Raw genomic sequence first — 17139 nt, forward strand, 5'->3', positions numbered from 1 at the left:
TTATGCTCAAAAGTTTTTTAGTCTAGATTGGTGATTTAATAGTGTAGTGAGGAAACTACTTTCAATGCAAATTAACAACTGGTAGACTTGGAGTTATCTAGAAGGATGAGAAGTGAAGTGACTTGCTCAGGAGTTATGACAGTCAGTCAATAAGCATTTATTAGTAAGCATCTTAAAATATGGCAACCAAATAAGTAATGGAAGGCAATTAAATGGGAAGGGTTTTTGCACAATGTTAATGCATCTAGTATGAGAAAGGAGGCAATCAAATGGAAAAAAAGTCTTTTATTAAATTTCTCAGGTGAGAATTTGGTATCTAAGATACATAGATAACTACAGAAATATGTAGAACCAAAAGTCATTCTCCAATTGATTAGTGAACCGAGGATATGAACAAATAGTTCTTAAAAGAATTGACAACTATTGTCACATGAAAGAATGCTCCAGATTACTAATAAAAGAAATGAAAATAAAACAACCAGTTATTTAATCAACATTTATTAAGCACTACTGTGTTAACAAAGAAAGGTAAAGGACAATTTCTGCTGTCAAAGAATTCAGTCTAATGGAGGAGAGACAACATGAAAACAATTATGTACAAAATGGAGATAAAAAAAAACACAGAAAAGACACTAACATTAAGGGGGATCAGGAAAGGCTTTTAGTAGAAGGTAGGATTTTAGTTGAGGCTTGAATTTAGAAAGCCAGGAGATGGTAAAGAGGAAGAAAAGTATTCTAGGCATGGCAAATAGCCAGTGACAATGCCAGGAGTTGGGAGATAGAATGCTCTGTTCTAAGAAAAGCAAGGAGACCAGTGTCCCTAGACTAAAGAGTACATGGAGGTAAGTAAGGTTTAAGAAGATGGGCTGGTGTGGGGGTGGGGGGGTCAAATTGTGAAGGGCCTTAAATGACAAAGGAATTTCTATTTGATTGTAGAGGTGACAGAGCCACTGAAAGTGGCATGGTCAGATGTGAGCTTTAAGAAAATTGTTTTGGCAGCTAAGTGAAGGCTAGACTAAAATGGGGAAAGACTTGAGGCAGGAAGACCAACCCACAGGATACTGAAATAGTCCAGCTGGGAGGTGATAAGAGACTTCACTAAAGTGGCGGCAAGGTCAAAATTAAAAAAAGGGAACATAAAAGAGATCACATAAAAGGAAAATCCACAGGACATAGTAAAATTGATATGAAAGGTGAAAGACTGAGAAATTGAGGATGAGGCCTAGATGTGAGCTAAGTAATTGAAAGCATAGTGTATTGATCTGAATAGTACTTTTTAAAAACTTTTTAAGTTTTTTTCAATTACATGTAGAAATAGTTGACTATTGTTATCTGACATTCTGGGATTCAGATTCTCTCCCTCTCTCTCTCCTCAAGGCAATAAACTGTCAGATACAGGTTATACCAGTGTGGTCATGAAATACATATTTCTTGGATAGTAATATTGACAAAGATGGTAAATCATAACAGTCAATGTTGGAGGATTTTTGAAAGACAGGAAAAAGAATGCATTGTTGGTGAAGCTGTGAAATAATACAAGTCTTTTGGACAGCATTTTGGAATTATGTAAATAAAGCAATATACACTTTGATCAGGGCTAGGCATATACTCCAAAGAGATAATTGATAAAAAAATAATTCAAAATACTCTAAAATATTTAAAGCAGAACCTTTTGTGTGGTAAAGAACTGGAAATAAAATTATCAACTGGGGAATGGCTAGGAAAATTGTGATGCATAAATTCAATCAAATATTGCTGTGCTATGAGAATGGTACATAGAAGGTGAAGAGACATACATAACCTGATGAAGTGAGCAGAGCCAGGAATGGGACTGACTACAGCAATGTAAATGGAAAATTGGCAGGAATAACTACAAACCAATAAAAAATGAATAATGCAGAATTACAAAGAATAGGCTTGTCCCTTAAGAAGTAGTATCAGAAAACACTTCCTCCCATTCCTTTGCAGAGGTGGGGCAGGGGGAGTACAGATCTAGAACAGTAATATGCTGTTAATTTTTTGGATATGCCCATTGGTTTTGCTCATTTTTTTAAACCCATAACTTCTATCTTAGTGTCAATTCTAAGACAGAAGAGTAGCAAGGGCTAGGCAACTGGGGTTAAATAATTTGCCCCGGGTCACACAGGTAAGATGTGTCTGAGGTCAAATTTGAATCCAGGTCCTCCTGACTCCAGGCCTAGTACTCTATCCACTGTATTACCTAGTTGCCCCATTTTTTTTCTTTTTTTAAACAACTATCATAAAGAAAGGGATAGCTCTTTGGAGAGCCATATAGGGGAAACGGGAGATATGAAGACAAAAGGCATCAGCAAATTGGGTCTTAAAGACATCTTAAACTCAGCATGCCCACAACTGAACATTATCTTGCCCCCAAAATTCTCCCTTCTCCCCAATTTATTACATTAGAGGGCATCATATCCTCCCAGTTACATAGAATAAGAACATAAGGGACATCTTTGACTCTTCACACTCTTTCTCTCCCCATATAGCCAGTATATCACCAAGTCCTGTTGATTCTACCCTCCTAAAATCTTTCACAACTGCTCCATTCTCTCCTCTAACACTACCAAAACCCTGGTGGCAGACCATCATCATCTCATGCCTGGATCATTACTATGGATTAGTCCTCTCACCTCGAGTCTCCCTCTATGCCAGTCTGTCCACCATTTAGCTACCAAAGTGATCTTCTTGAAGTGTACATCTTACCAAGTTGCCCTACTGTCAAAAATTTTTCATTGGCTTCCTATTACCTATAGGACCAAATGTAAAAATCTTCTGCTTGGTTTTTAAAGCCCTTCCTGCTTTTCCAGTCTTCTTACATGTTTTTTCCTTTCCTTGTACTATGTGATCTAGTAACACTGGAAGCTTTGCTGTTCTTCACATAAGCCACTCCATCTCCAAATTACATGCATTTTCAGTAGCTATTAATCGTGCCAGGAATTCTTTCCTCTCTCATTCTGCATCCTAGCTTTCTTCAAGTCTCAAACCCTTCAAGTCTCCCACCTTTTGAATGACGGCTTAAAAAAAATGAATGAAGGCTTTCCTTGTGTGTCTTCCCTTTCAAAATTCTTCTAGTTTACTCTGTACATACCTTGTACATATGTAGTTATGCATGTTGCTGCCCCTATTATATCAGCTGCTTTAGAGCAAGGACTGTTTTTGCCTTTCTTTGTACCCTCAATGCTTAGCATAGTGACTTGAGTACAAGTTTAGTAAATGCTTGCTGAATGACAATCCTAATGTCTTTCCTAAATATTCTCTATGTCTCTATAGTCTCTAGTAGTCTGTAATCTCCACGTGGATGTTCCAAAGACATCCAACACTTAACACCCCAAAACAACTCATTTCCTACCCAAATTTCCCTGTTTGTGCTAAGGGTAACATCATCCTTTCAGTCATCTTCATTTGCAACTTTTGAGTTATCTTTCCCTTTCTCTCAACCCCAACATCTAATCATAGCTGCTGCCAATTCTTTTTTATTATTATTTCATTTAAAAATGTATTTAGGGGCAGCTGGGTAGCTCAGTGGAGTGAGAGCCAGGCCTAGAGACAGGAGGTCCTAGGTTCAAAACCCGGCCTCAGCCACTTCCCAGCTGTGTGACCCTGGGCAAGTCACTTGACCCCCATTGCCCACCCTTACCACTCTTCCACCTATGCAACAATATACCGAAATTAAGGGTTTAAAAAAAATGTATTTATTCAGAATACTTTTCCATGGTTACATGATTCATGATCACACACACACACACACACACACACACACACACACACCCCTTCCTTCCCCTCTCCTGGAGCTGACAAGCAATTCCACTGGGTTATACATGTATCATTGTTCAAAACCTATTTCAATATTATCCATATTTGTAGTAGAGTGAACTTTTTAACATCAAAACCTTAATCATATCCCCATAGAGTGTGATAATTGGATTAAGTCAATGCTGTCCATCTTTAGATTTAATCACCAAAAGTGAGAATACCTCTAATTCTGAGAGGCCCATAGCCCACATGTGCTAGAGTGGGTGATGAATCAGAATCAACTGACTGCCCCCTAGGCAGTACTATGAGAATCGTCTGTTGTGATTGGACATACAAATTAGGAGGTAGGCACAGGAAGTGACCCCTTTAAAAGGAAAAAGTCCTCAGTCAGCTGGGGTCTTTGGTTAAAGAGGGCATCTGGTTCATGGATTTCTTCTGGTTCATGGAGGATTGTTGGAACACTGAGACCCTGGTGAGACTGCTTTAAATATCTTCTTCGAATTCCACGTGGTGAGTTTGAAGACTGACTGAATCTTCCTGAACGTCTCTTAAGAAATTTCTTTTAGCAGACTCTGTGAATGAAGTTTTGCTCCATTCACCCCAGGGGCCTCTGGCCCTCTAACTCTCAGCTGAGGGTTAAGATATACCTGGATTAATTAGAGGATCATAGTAAATTACCTACTGGGTTAGATTCTTATTTATTTCCTCTCTCTCTTCTTAATTGTAAATATAGTTCCATAAAAGTCAATTTTGACTTGAGATTATTCCTAATTGAGGATTGATAATAGTTCAATCCTCTAGTGACCATCTTTTAATATATTGAACCCATAAAACCCCTTTGTTCCCCTTACAAGAGGTATATGATCAATCATGTTTTTTCTTCTGAATTTCTGCTCCCACAGTTCTTTCTCTGGATGTGGATAGCTTTCTTTCTCATAAGTTCCTCTGGATTGTCCTGGATCATTGCATTGCTGCTAGTAGAAAAGTCTATTACATTAGATTGTGCCTTAATGTATCAGTCTCCATGTACAATGTTCTCCTGGTTCTGCTCCTTTCACTCTGCATCCATTCCTGGAGGTCTTTGCAGTTCACGTGAAATTCCTCCAGTTCATCACTCCTTACAGTACAATAGTATTCCAACACCATCAGATACCACAATTTATTCAGCCATTCTTCAATCGAGGGACACCCCTTCATTTTTCAGTTTTTTTTTTGTTTTTTTTTTTTGCCATCACAAAGATCGTGGCTATAAATATTTTTCCTTGTTATCTCTTTGGAGTTCAAACCCAATAGTGATATGACTGGATCAAAGGAGCTGCTGCCAGTTCTTTTCAACACTATTTATATCTCTTTTATAACTGTTCCCTTCTTGACATAAACAGAGCCTCAACTCTAGCTCCAGACCCCACAACAATAGGATTCTAATTGGCCTATCTACTTCCAGTTTTACCCCTCTAATACATCTTCCAATCAAATGTCAAATATTTCTAAAACACAAACTGACCCACGTCCCTCTCTGCCACTGTCTTTGTCTTTCTCACTCACGTACACTTCCTTCCTCACTAGTATCTTTAATGGCTTCTTATTGACTCTAAGATAAAATACAAACTCCTGAGTCTGACAATTAAAGCCCTTCAGTCTTGCTCCTACCTACCTCTCCAGTTTTATTTCATCTTATTCCCCCTTCACATGCTCTCTAATCCAGTCAAACTGACCTGCTAGACTAGGTTTCCTGTAAAAGACATTACATATATCAATAGATATCAATAGCCTCAGTGCCATTGCACAAGTGATCTCTCATGTGTGGAATGTAGCAGTTCCTCCAAACTGTCTCACAATTTCCTTTAAAGGACAGCTCAGGTGCTAACTTCTTTGTTGTCATTGTTCAGCTGTTTCAGTCATGTCTGACTTCATGACCCCATATGAAGTTTTCTTGGCAGAGATACCAAAGTAGTTTGTTATTTTCTTTGCCAACTCATTTTTCAGATGAGGAAACTGAGGCAAACAGAGTGAAGTGAGTTGCCCAGGGTCATACAACTAGTGTCTGAGGTGATCTGAACTCAGGAAGATGAGTATTCTTGACTCCAGGAAGCTGCCACTCTGTCCACTACAACATCTAGCTGCCCTACCACCTTCTCTATGAGATTTTTTTTTAAAACTAACCTTTACCTTCTGTCAGAATCAATGCTAAGTATCAGTTCTAAGGCAGAAGAGCAGTAAGGGGTAGGCAAATGAAGTAACTTTTCCAGGATCACATAGCTAAGAAGTGTCTAAGGCCACTTCTAGGACCTCCCTTCTCCAGGCCTGGCTCTCTATCCACTGGGGCACCTAGCTACCTGGAGACTTCTTTAAATAAACCAATTAGCCCTCTTTTCACTTTCAAATTCAAATTCAAAATCACTTCACAAATTCAAATTCAAACTCTGAATAAAATAGCTGGAAAGACCTTAATAAACTGATGCAGAGTGAAATAATCAAAACCAGGAAAACCAGAAAGGACACATTGTACACTGTGATAGCAATACTGTGGAATGATCAACTGTGACAGACTTAACTACTAACAGCAATACAATGATCCAGTCAATTCAGAGGGACTTATGACAAAGAATGCTATCCACCTTTAGAGAAAGAACTTTCAGAGTCAGAATGCAGATGAAAGCATATGATGTTTCACTTTGGGTATGTGTTTTGCGGTTTTAGTTTTATAAGATTATTAACTTACAAAAATGAACATTATGGAAATGTTTTGCATTATTATATATATGTACATGTATATATATGTAGCCCAGAAAAAATTAAAGTCAAATACTCTGAATATGCTGAGTTTACTTGCATATATATGTAAATTTATTTATATGTTAAACAATCTCAATATGGTCCAGTAAAACAATCATTTATTAAGCACCTACAATGCACAATGTACTGTGTTAGGCATGGGAGATACAAAGATGACATTAAAAAACTATCTCTTCCTCTTCCCTCTCTCTGGGAATCACAAAATTTAAAAGTTAGAAGAAAGCTTAGTGGCCACCGGGTCCAACTGAAAATTCTGACAAAAATTTGATACTCAGACTTTTGCTTGAATACCTTCAAGAAGAAAGAAACCAGTCTTGATGCAGCCCATTCCACTTTTCTCTTTTTTAAACCCTTACCTTCTGTCTTACAATCAATACTGTGCATTGGTTCTAAGGCAGAAGAGTGATAAGGGCTGGTCAATGGGGGTTAAGTGACTTGCCCAGGGTCACCCAGCTGGGATGTGTCTGAGGCCAGATTTGAACCCAGGACCTCCCATCTCTAGGCCTGACTCTCAAACCACTGAGCCACCCAGCCGCCTCCAGCCCATTTCATTTTAAAATATATATATATATTCATTAGGAAGCTTTTCCTGGTATCTAAATTTATTTCAATTAAACTTCTATCCATGCTCCCGGTTGTATCCTCTGGCACAAAAAAGAAGTCTAATTCCTCCTCCAAAAGAGAGCCTTTCAAATATCTAAAGACAACTAATACATCTTCCCTTTTCTCCAGATTAAACAGCAAGATTCCTTCAATAGAACTACATATTACATGGGCTCAAGGCTCTTCATCATCCTGGCTGCCTTCATCTGAATTCTATTGAGCTTATAAATGTCCTCATGGTGCTCTAAAATGAATACAATACTCCAGATGGCATTTAAGAGGCTATTTGAAATTCTTAAACTATTATAAAAGTGTAAGGAACAACCTTGGCCTCAAAGAAGAGATATACTTTTCTCTGCTGCCCCGTGGAGGTGGGAGAAGCCAGGAGTATGGAACACTGCATTTAACACCCAACTTTTCTGATACACTGATATATTCAACTAATTTTTTTTGCCCTATCTTCTTCCTCTTTAAAAAAATTCATAGTTAATATGGACTAGTGCTCTGAGGGGGACAAGGAAGAAGGAAAAAATAAAAATGCATGCAGCAGGGGGCAGCTGGGTAGCTCAGTGGATTGAGAGCCAGGCCTAGAGATGGGAGGTCTTAGGTTCAAATATGACCTCAGACACTTCCCAGCTGTATGACCCTGGGCAAGTCACTTGACCCCCATTGCCTAGCCCTTACCACTCTTCTGCCATGGAGCCAATACACAGTAATGACTCCAAGACAGAAAGTAAGGGTTAAAAAAAAATGCATGCAGCAGCGAAGATCCCGTTAAGATTAGATAAATTTGTAGTAGGGCTGATCACAAGATTTTGTGTTTTCTTTCAATACCAGTAAATGTCACATGACTATGAAGGAAGAGGGCAGAGGGTGAAAGTAATCAAAAATTGGACTTTGGCAAGATGCAACAAGAGAATGAGGTTTTCAAGACTAGGAGATGATACAGAGTTGATCGGTTTCACCAAGGAGGAGCGATAGAGACAGGAGAAAAGTATATTCTGTACAAGCAGGTGTGGTGGCTACAGAAAGAACTGAGGGTGGAATGAATGGAGGTCATGGTGGAAGGGATAGTAAAGAGAGAAAATAAACATTAATTTTTTAAAAAAGCAAAATAAAAATTGCATAAGAAAAAGAACAAGTTTAGAGGTCATAAGACAGGGGAAATGGAATAATAAAAGATTATAATCAAATAAAGGAATTTCTAAGTTCATGAATGTGAAAGGAGAACACTTGTGGGTGACAGCAAGATCAAGGACATGATTATCTCTGTGTGACTAAGGTACTCAAATTGAACAGACTAAGGTACTGTAAAGTTAAGAATAATTAACACCAATAAGTTTCCTAATATAAGAGCGGAAATTAAAATGAAGAGAAGCACTGTGGACAAGGTACTGAACTCTGAGAAAAGAGGAAAGTGGAATGGTAGGAAAGATGTTCATAATAGTCATTAAGATCTGGATTGGGTAATAAATCTGAATGGCATGGACCTGAAAAGGAGATGCTGTTGAGTGATGGTGTTAGGAGGCAAAGTCTGGAAGTAGCAATGGGAAAAAAGGAGTAGTCCCATTCACCCAACACTGCTGTGGAACAGTGCAATGTTGCTGGCAACAGTGACATCAAGAGAGAGTCAGGTGTTGGTAAATATCTAAAATGTGAGAAAGTATGAGAAAAGAAAAAGTTTAAGATGAAAGAAAATCTGATGACATAAGAATTCCAGAGTGCAGTGAGAAGAATGGACAGATCTAGAAAGGAATTTGGATTTAACAGACTAGAATAAGGAAGACAACTATTTATGGGAATGGAAACTAAGACTACACCAGTAGCAAGGGGAAAGAAGTATGAGAACCACTAAAGAATATGTTCAAATAGAACATCAATGTGGCCACCAATGAGAAGTCCACTGAGGAAGTTTGAGGTTCTCCCAGTGTTCAAACTTGGAACAGATAGTGACATTGTGACATGAGAGGCCCTGTATGGTCTGGGTCTGCTTCACAACAGGCAAGAATCTGCCTTAGGGAAGAATTAAGAAAATACTTTTTTTCCTCTCCCTAGCAGAGTTGGATATCCACTACAAATGTGGATGATTGTACATATTCTCAGAAACAGGTGATGTGATGGATCATTTTGCTGATCTGCTTTTTCTTTTTTAAAATCTTTGCAATAAAAGACAGCTCTGTGGACAGAAGAAGCAGCAATCACATATTTATAAAGCAAAAGATGGCCATAAAAACAAGACTAAAAATATTAAACGCTGTTTCTCTTTGTTATGAGGGAGAGCTCTCTTTGTGGGGTTTACAGAAGTGATCATTTAAGAGTCACTGAAAAGTGACAGCAATGTAAAAAAATCCAAGAATATAAAAATTAAGAACATAAAAATTTTATTAATTTTTTTGTGTAAGACACCATACAAAACATCAGGATAACAAAAATGAAAACATAACAATCCCTATTCTCATGAAATTTACCTTCTATCCAGGGAAATAGCATTTCACATATAGATTCAAAATATATACAAAATAAATGATGAGAATGATTTGTTCCAGCGGCCATAAAGGCAACCTGAGCAGGTGCTATGGAGTGCTTAGAGCTTGCTTAGTCATGGAAGAAGCCACGGTCATCCACTGCACCGGGAGCCATCACCTGTCATCTTGACTTTTGTCTTGCCTCTGGACTTCGATGATTCTGGAAGATAAGAGTAAGGCCGAAGACTTTGTGCAACTCTGCCTCACTTAAATACAATTTATTCGCAAATCAAAAGACATCACCAACTGGGAAAAATGTTTATAGCAAGTATCTCTAACAGAGTCCTCATTTCTGAAATATATAAAGAACTGAGTCAAATTTATAAGAAAAAAAATATTCCCCAATTGACAAATGGTTAAATCCCGATGAAGAAATTAAAACTTACAGCCATATAAAAAATACTCCAAATCACTATTAATTAGAGAAATGCAAATTAAAACAACTCTGAGGTACCACCTCATGCCTATCAGACTGACTAATATGACCAATAAAGAAAATGATAAATGTTGGCAGGGATATGGAAAAATTGAGACACTAATACACTGATGTAACTATTATGGAGAGCAATCTAAAACCATGCTCGAAGAACCATAAAACAGTTCATAATATTTGACCCAGCAATATCACTATTAGGTCTGTATCCCAAGGAGATCAAAGATAGGGGGAAAGGACCTATTTGTAAAAAAATATTTATAGCAGCTCTTTTTTGTGGTGTCAAAGACCTGGAAATTGAAGTGTTGTCCATCAATTGGAGTATAGCTGAATAAGTTATGGCATATGATATGATTGTGATATATGAAATTATGAAGAAAACAACCACCAAAATCCAGACAAATAAAGTAATGCAAAGTGAAGTGAGCAGAACCAAGAGAACACTGTACACAGTAACAATAAACTATGATGATCAACTGTGAATGACTTCACTATTATCAGCAATGCAAGGATCCAGGACAACTCCAAGGGACTTCTGACCAAAAGGGGCAATCTGCACCACTATAGATGTTGCTGATGGAGTCTGAGAAGCATACCATTCTTCATTTTATTTCCTCCATGAATTTTCCTCTAGTTTAAGCAGCATGCATCTTCTTGCACAAGATGAACAGGGAAATATGTATTGTATGGTAACACCTGTACAACCTATATCAGATTACCTGCAGTCTTGAGGAAGGAGGAGGTATAGAACAGAAGGAGAGAACATGGATTACAAAATGCCAGAAAATGATTACTGAAAATTGTATCAACAATATAATCTGGAAAAAAAAATTTAAAAACTTTAAAGGCATCAACAGTGACATCATTTTAGTCCTCTTCAAGTTCAAAGGACAACAATCAACCATATAAAGTAAATAAAAGGCAATTCAAGAAGTATTAACACCTATGGAGATCAGTGGTGCTTAAAAAGAGTTCTAAAGGGAGCTAGATATTCTCAGAGGCAAGGGGGACAGCCTGCATAAAAGCTGAGAGAAAGGTGATAGGATGCTGAGTGAAAAAATAATAAATAAACCAATTTGGCTATGACTGTAGAGTGAGTTAAGGGAAACAGTACAAAAAAAATCTGAAAGGTAAGGTGGAACCAGAATGGGAAGAGTTAATGCCAAACAGAAAAGTCTGTATTGAATTCAACAACAGAGAATGGAATTGTTGGGCTTGTGCTTTGAGAAAATCAATCAGTAGCTGTGTAGAGAATAGACTGGAGAGGAGAAAGATAAGAGGGGCAAGTGGATCAATTGAGAGGCTATTGCAACAGTCTATGGGAGAAGTGAGAAAGGTGGCTCTTGTGATAGGTAGAATCAACAATAGTTGGCAACTGGGAGAAAATTGAGAATGATTGAGATTTCTGATGTAAGTGACTAGAAGATCAGAATACTATTAAGAAAAAAAGTGAATTCATAAAATGTATCTAGAGAAAGGAAGAAGAAAAATAGTAATCTCCTATGGTTCAGGGGTACACCATAGTTCTCAAGTCATGTGAATCTTTATGCAATATATTTAAGGCAACAGAGTCAATGAAGCCCAGAACTTGGGGTAAAAAAGTCCACATTCAAGTCCTGCTTAGGACACTTACTTAGCTGTATAACCCTGAGCAAGTCACTTAAATCCTGACAGTATCATCACCGGGAAAATGGGGATAATAATAGCACCTTCCTCATGGGTTGTTATGAGAATTAAATGTCAAAATATGTATAAAATACTTTGTAAGCCTTGAACTTCAATATAAATACTAGCTATTATAATTAATAATTCCATCAAATGGGAATACTTTGTCTCTAAAAAAACAAATCTAACATCTACCAAGGTCTAGGTGTTTTTAACCTAAACAGGCTCCTTCTGATAAATGTACATATAGGGATAGCAATAGGGACAAGACAATTTCCCCAGCACAGGGAACTCAGGAGTAAACTCCTTTCAATGAAGGCTGCCATCCTTGCTGCAATGCACTCTGAAAACTACAGGGGCAGTTAGAGGGTACATAAACAGCATGGATCAGAGACAGCACTTGAACCCAAGTCCTCAGGGCTTCCAGGGCAGCTTTCTGCCTACTAAGCTGATGAACCAGATGCCAGCGGGCTGCTTATGGACTTAGTAAATTCTAATCTGGTTCCAATCTCAATTAGGAGCTTTGCTGGCTAGTCAGTTTGCTCCCTGGCCTTGAGCTTTATACCTATGCATTATGCCACATGGGCATATACACATATAAATTCTAAAGCAAACTTCTTTATTTCTAGAAATGATTCAATCCAAAGTTATAAACACTTAAAAAAATCTGTCAAAGAAAAGCCACATCTCTGAACCAAACAATAAAATATACAGTTCCAAATTTCATCAATCAAGCTGAAAATGAGTCATTCATGTAGACTCAAGCATTTAGGGCTCTATTCTTTGATGATATAGCTATCAGAAGTTGCACCATTATGAATCTAAACCATTAAAGTAAATTATAGGGAAAAGAAATTTTAAGCAAATAGTCTTTATAGGATCTAAGAGCTAAAAGGAACCTAACATCATCTAACCCATCTTCCCATTTTATGGATGTGGAAACTAAGTCTCAAGGTGATAAAATGACTTACCCACAGGTTGCACATATAAAAATTATCAGAAACAGTATGTGAATTCAGTGTCAGTGCTCTTTCCACTGGACCGAACTACCCCAAACTTTTGTTTTATAAGTTACAAGTCACTTTTACACAACCTTGTGAGGAAATTAAAATTAGTACATGGAACTAAAATGTCAAATCGGAGTCTATCTCTGCACAAAATATGCACTCAATAAATACTGGAATGAACTGAATAAATTATATTATAGAAATTTAATTAACTTATTGTATGATAAACACTCTATATTAGGACATTGGTTATATTCATATCAACATGGTCAACAGAAAAATTTAGGATCTAGGAAACTAGAAAAAATAGCTGTTATTAGTCTCTGTAAAGCTTGCTTGTTCTTATTTCAACTTGTACTGTATGTGAGAGACAAAAAGGTGACTTAACTGGCATAGGACACTACTGGATAAAGAAATTTCTTTTACCAATGCAGGTGATCTGCCTAGGGAAGCATTGGTGAACCAGTGAAACTTTTAGGGATTGGGTGCCCAAACTGTACCTTCAAGCTGCCTGTGAACTGCTTCCCCCAACCTCCATTAATCCAGTCAGAAGAGGGTTGGCGGGACAAGGCATAGGCATGCGAAAAATATGCTCAGGTACTGTGAAGCGGGGAAATGGAGCAGCCTTTCCTCCAGCACACCAGGGAATTCATGCCACCTCACTAACGCAGGTCTAGGGTGATACGGGCAATATGCAACAGAAGCAGGACTTTCTGTCTTCAAGATAGCATTCTATTCACTATAACACATGGCCTCTCCAAATACCAAAATGCTTATTAAACATTCTGGTTAAGATTCAATGGCCTATCATCAAGGACTCCAAGAATTAATTAATCTGAATCTGAAACATCACTGAAACTATCCCACACTGAAAGTAGTATTTTAAGCCTATCCTATCCAATGCCATTTGACTTTAACATCAAATCTGTGAAGAAGGCTGACAAGGTAGTTATTATTATCCACAATTTAAACACAAGAAAACAGAAAAGGTGAAATAATTTCCTCAAAGGCACTTTCAGCAAATTAGTGGCAGGGCCAGAACTAGTGTTCTTTGTACTATTTTACTATTGCACTTTTTTTTTTTTTAAACCCTTGTACTTCGGTGTATTGTCTCATAGGTGGAAGATTGGTAAGGGTGGGCAATGGGGGTCAAGTGACTTGCCCAGGGTCACACAGCTGGGAAGTGGCTGAGGCTGGGTTTGAACCTAGGACCTCCTGTCTCTAGGCCTGACTCTCACTCCACTGAGCTACCCAGCTGCCCCCACTATTGCACTTTTGAATCATCTGTAATTTATACAAATTCTTCCTCCACTCAACTTAACACCTATTCTTATAACAAGATATTTTAAAGATCCAGTATAGTAAAATATTCATCATGATAATGGGTCATACAGAAACAGTATGCTATGTTCAGTGTACCTTGATTAAGGCAGGGAGGAATATAATATTCTTAGAAATATTTACAATCAAAATAGTTTAATTTTTAAATTTAAGAGAGCAGCTCATTTTACAGGGAAAGACACTGAGGCCCAGGGAATTTAAGTGATTTACACAAGGTCACATAGTATTGCCAGATGTGGGTTTTGAACCTCTAAATATCCTGACTCAGAGAGTGCTCTTTCCACTAAGCTACCACTTTATCTCCACTTGAACTACAGTATTTATTAAAAACATATTCAGTCAACAACGTTCATGAAGCTGATCTTTAAACAAAAAACAACTGTTCAATTGGTTTTTCTCCCCCTCAAAAGTTGGGAAGATAGAAGGGCCCTTAGAGACCCTGCTCACTCTTAGTATCAGTTACTATTCCTTTCTTATTCTTATACTAAAACGAAAAAAAAAAGTTGGAGCCTCTTCCTCAAACTCCCTATAACTAATCCCTCCAAACCAAACTGAAGGTTTATTCTCAGGATTATGCAGGCACACATGAATGGTTTAAAACTAAATTCTGCTTCCCAGGAATGTCAGCAAAGGGTGGGTCATGAAGTCTAAATAAAATAAATAGATGTTTGAAAGATCTGGCCAGTTTATCAAAGCACAAGCTCTATACTAATTCAGTCAAAAGTTGATAGCACTTTTATTTTCTGTAACTAATCACTCTTATTAAACAGAAAAATCTTCCTAAAATGAAGACCTAGATCAGAAAATACCTCTTGGGCTTTGACTAAAGAGTAAAAACAAATATCCAAAGAAACATTTTAAGATAGAAGTAAATCCTTTAAAGCGATTTCTTGGTAGGCTTATTTCACCACGTTTTAAAATGACGTTAATGCAGTAACGCACAAGACTAAAATGAAAGAGCAGCAAGGGCAAAGAGAATAGGTAGGTGGGATGACTTGTGGTATTTCGAAACAGAGCTTCAATTTTCAAGCAAGGAATTACTGGAAGGTAACTTTGAGGGATACTGGAAGTTGAAAAACTGGCCAAGAGGGTGGAAAAGCTGGCAGAATAAAAGCAAATCGTGGAGTAGGGGGAATTTAGGGAAGAGGGGGGTGGGGTCTGGTCCAGGAGTCACTAGGTACGCCGAGAAATCAAAAGAGATCCTACCATCGGGAAACTAGCATAAGAGGAAATCCACAACCCATCTCTGAGAGATCAGATCAGCTGGTTCAGCGACATTACCAAGCACCGACCCACACCGGGCTCCCAGACATCCCGTTGCCCGGACCCCTCTGCGATAGCGCCAGCCCCGGCCACAGCCTCCACGGCCTTCCGAGATAGAGCAACAGTCCCAGGTCTCCCACCCCGCTTCGGCCCCTCAGACCCCCCCGGGTCTGCCCTATCCCATGCCCTCTCCAGCTCGCCAAGCCTAGAGGCCGTTCTCCGGTCAGGTACCTTTGACGAAACGTTCGGTGGTGGATATTTTCTGGCGGCTCCTTGGTAACATGGTCCCCTCCTCTCCCACTTCCTCCTGCTCCTACTTGATCGGGGTGGCGGCCGGGCCCTGGACCGCCGCCTCCTTCCCCGACAGTCTTCGTTTTCCCCAGGGCCGGCCGGCCCGCTCTTCCCCTACGCGGGATCTTTAGGGCAGCTTAGGCCCGAGGAGGCAGCGCGACCCTCCCCCCCACCCCCCACCCCGGGTCCCGGCTCGTGTTTGCCTGTCGAAATCCCGCCCCGCGCGACCCCTTTTTCCCTCGTCGTAGCGGCCGGAGACTGCAAGTCCGAAGCGGCAGCCGCGGCAACAGAGCCAGTGGCAGCTTCTCGGGACCCGTCCCGGCTCGGCGCGCACGCGCGCCGCCCCCTCGTGGCGCGCGCCCCTCCTCCCCCGCGCGCTGCTTCCACTACTCCTCCCCAGAGCCACCACTTCCATTCAGCCCCGCGCGCCCCCGACGCCCTACAGCGGCTCCAACACACCGCCGGACTTCTGAAGTCCTCCCCGCCGCCCAAGCGGGCCTTCCCGCTGCTGCGGCGCAGGCGCCCGAGTCGCTCGCTTTCATGCGCAGGTGCATCCATTCGCTGGGTTCTTATCCTGTCGGAGCCTGCTTCGCTACGGTTTTCTCTTTCCCTCCGCGCGCCTTCTCCGTTCGCACCCACGCCCATGGCTCCTAATGCATCCTTCTCTAGAGAGTGAGAAACTCGCGAGCGCCGCTGCTGCTGCCCCCTTGGGGGAGCCTCGAGACTTGTGTCTTCGGCCAGCTCACCCGCTCCCAGTAGGTCATCTCCAGTTTCTTCTTCTTCAGCCCAGCTTTTCCGCGCGTGCGCGCTCACGGCCGCTAACGTGTTTCTATGGTCGCAGCCAACCCCGCGCTCCTTCCTCCCCCGGAACAGGAACTGAGCCCTCAGGGAGCTACCTTTCTCTCCTGGGCGTCTGCTAATCGTTGCCGGCCTCCTTGGATCAGAGGATTCTGTACTGAGAAAAGACAGCTTCGGAAACTTCTTTTTAAGGGGGGTTGAGGGGAGAGAGGAGAAAGGCTGGACGGCTTCCCCTTCCCGGAAAGTCCGCACATATTAGGCCCTTAATAAGTGCCTGTTGACTGGTCAGCATAGATGAGCCAATATATCGAACGAAGGGTGAGATGTAGACAAGGTTGTGTTGATGCTTGTCAGATTTGAGAAATGGGTAGTAGTTCCGTTTTAATGGGAAGTAGAACTGGGCCTGAAATCAGGAAGACCCATCTTCATGAGTTCAAATCGGGACTCAGACACTTACCAGCTGTGTGATCCTAGACAAGTCACTTTACCTTGTTTGCTTCAGTTGCCTCATCCAGTAAATGAGCTGGAGAAGGAAATAGCAATCCACTCCTCTGTCTTTGCCAAGAAAACCCCACTTTGGGTCACTGAGAGTCAGACATGATTGGAAAATGACCCAACAACAAAAGAATTTATGAAGGAC

At 40.1% G+C, this 17139-nt stretch overlaps 1 protein-coding gene across 1 annotated transcript in view; it reads right to left on the reverse strand.

Moving 5' to 3' along the window:
* Window positions 1-15818, reverse strand: part of PPP3CC (protein phosphatase 3 catalytic subunit gamma) — a 100865-nt gene extending 85047 nt beyond the window's left edge. The window contains exon 1 of the mRNA XM_044663485.1: window positions 15642-15818. Within this exon, the coding sequence (XP_044519420.1) occupies window positions 15642-15693 (52 nt within the window). The 5' untranslated portion in view covers window positions 15694-15818. The remainder of the gene's footprint in view (window positions 1-15641) is intronic.
* Between the last annotated feature and the right edge of the window lie 1321 nt (window positions 15819-17139).

Source organism: Gracilinanus agilis, chromosome 2, assembly GCF_016433145.1.
Source record: "Gracilinanus agilis isolate LMUSP501 chromosome 2, AgileGrace, whole genome shotgun sequence".
In the NCBI taxonomy this organism is placed as follows: domain Eukaryota; kingdom Metazoa; phylum Chordata; class Mammalia; order Didelphimorphia; family Didelphidae; genus Gracilinanus; species Gracilinanus agilis.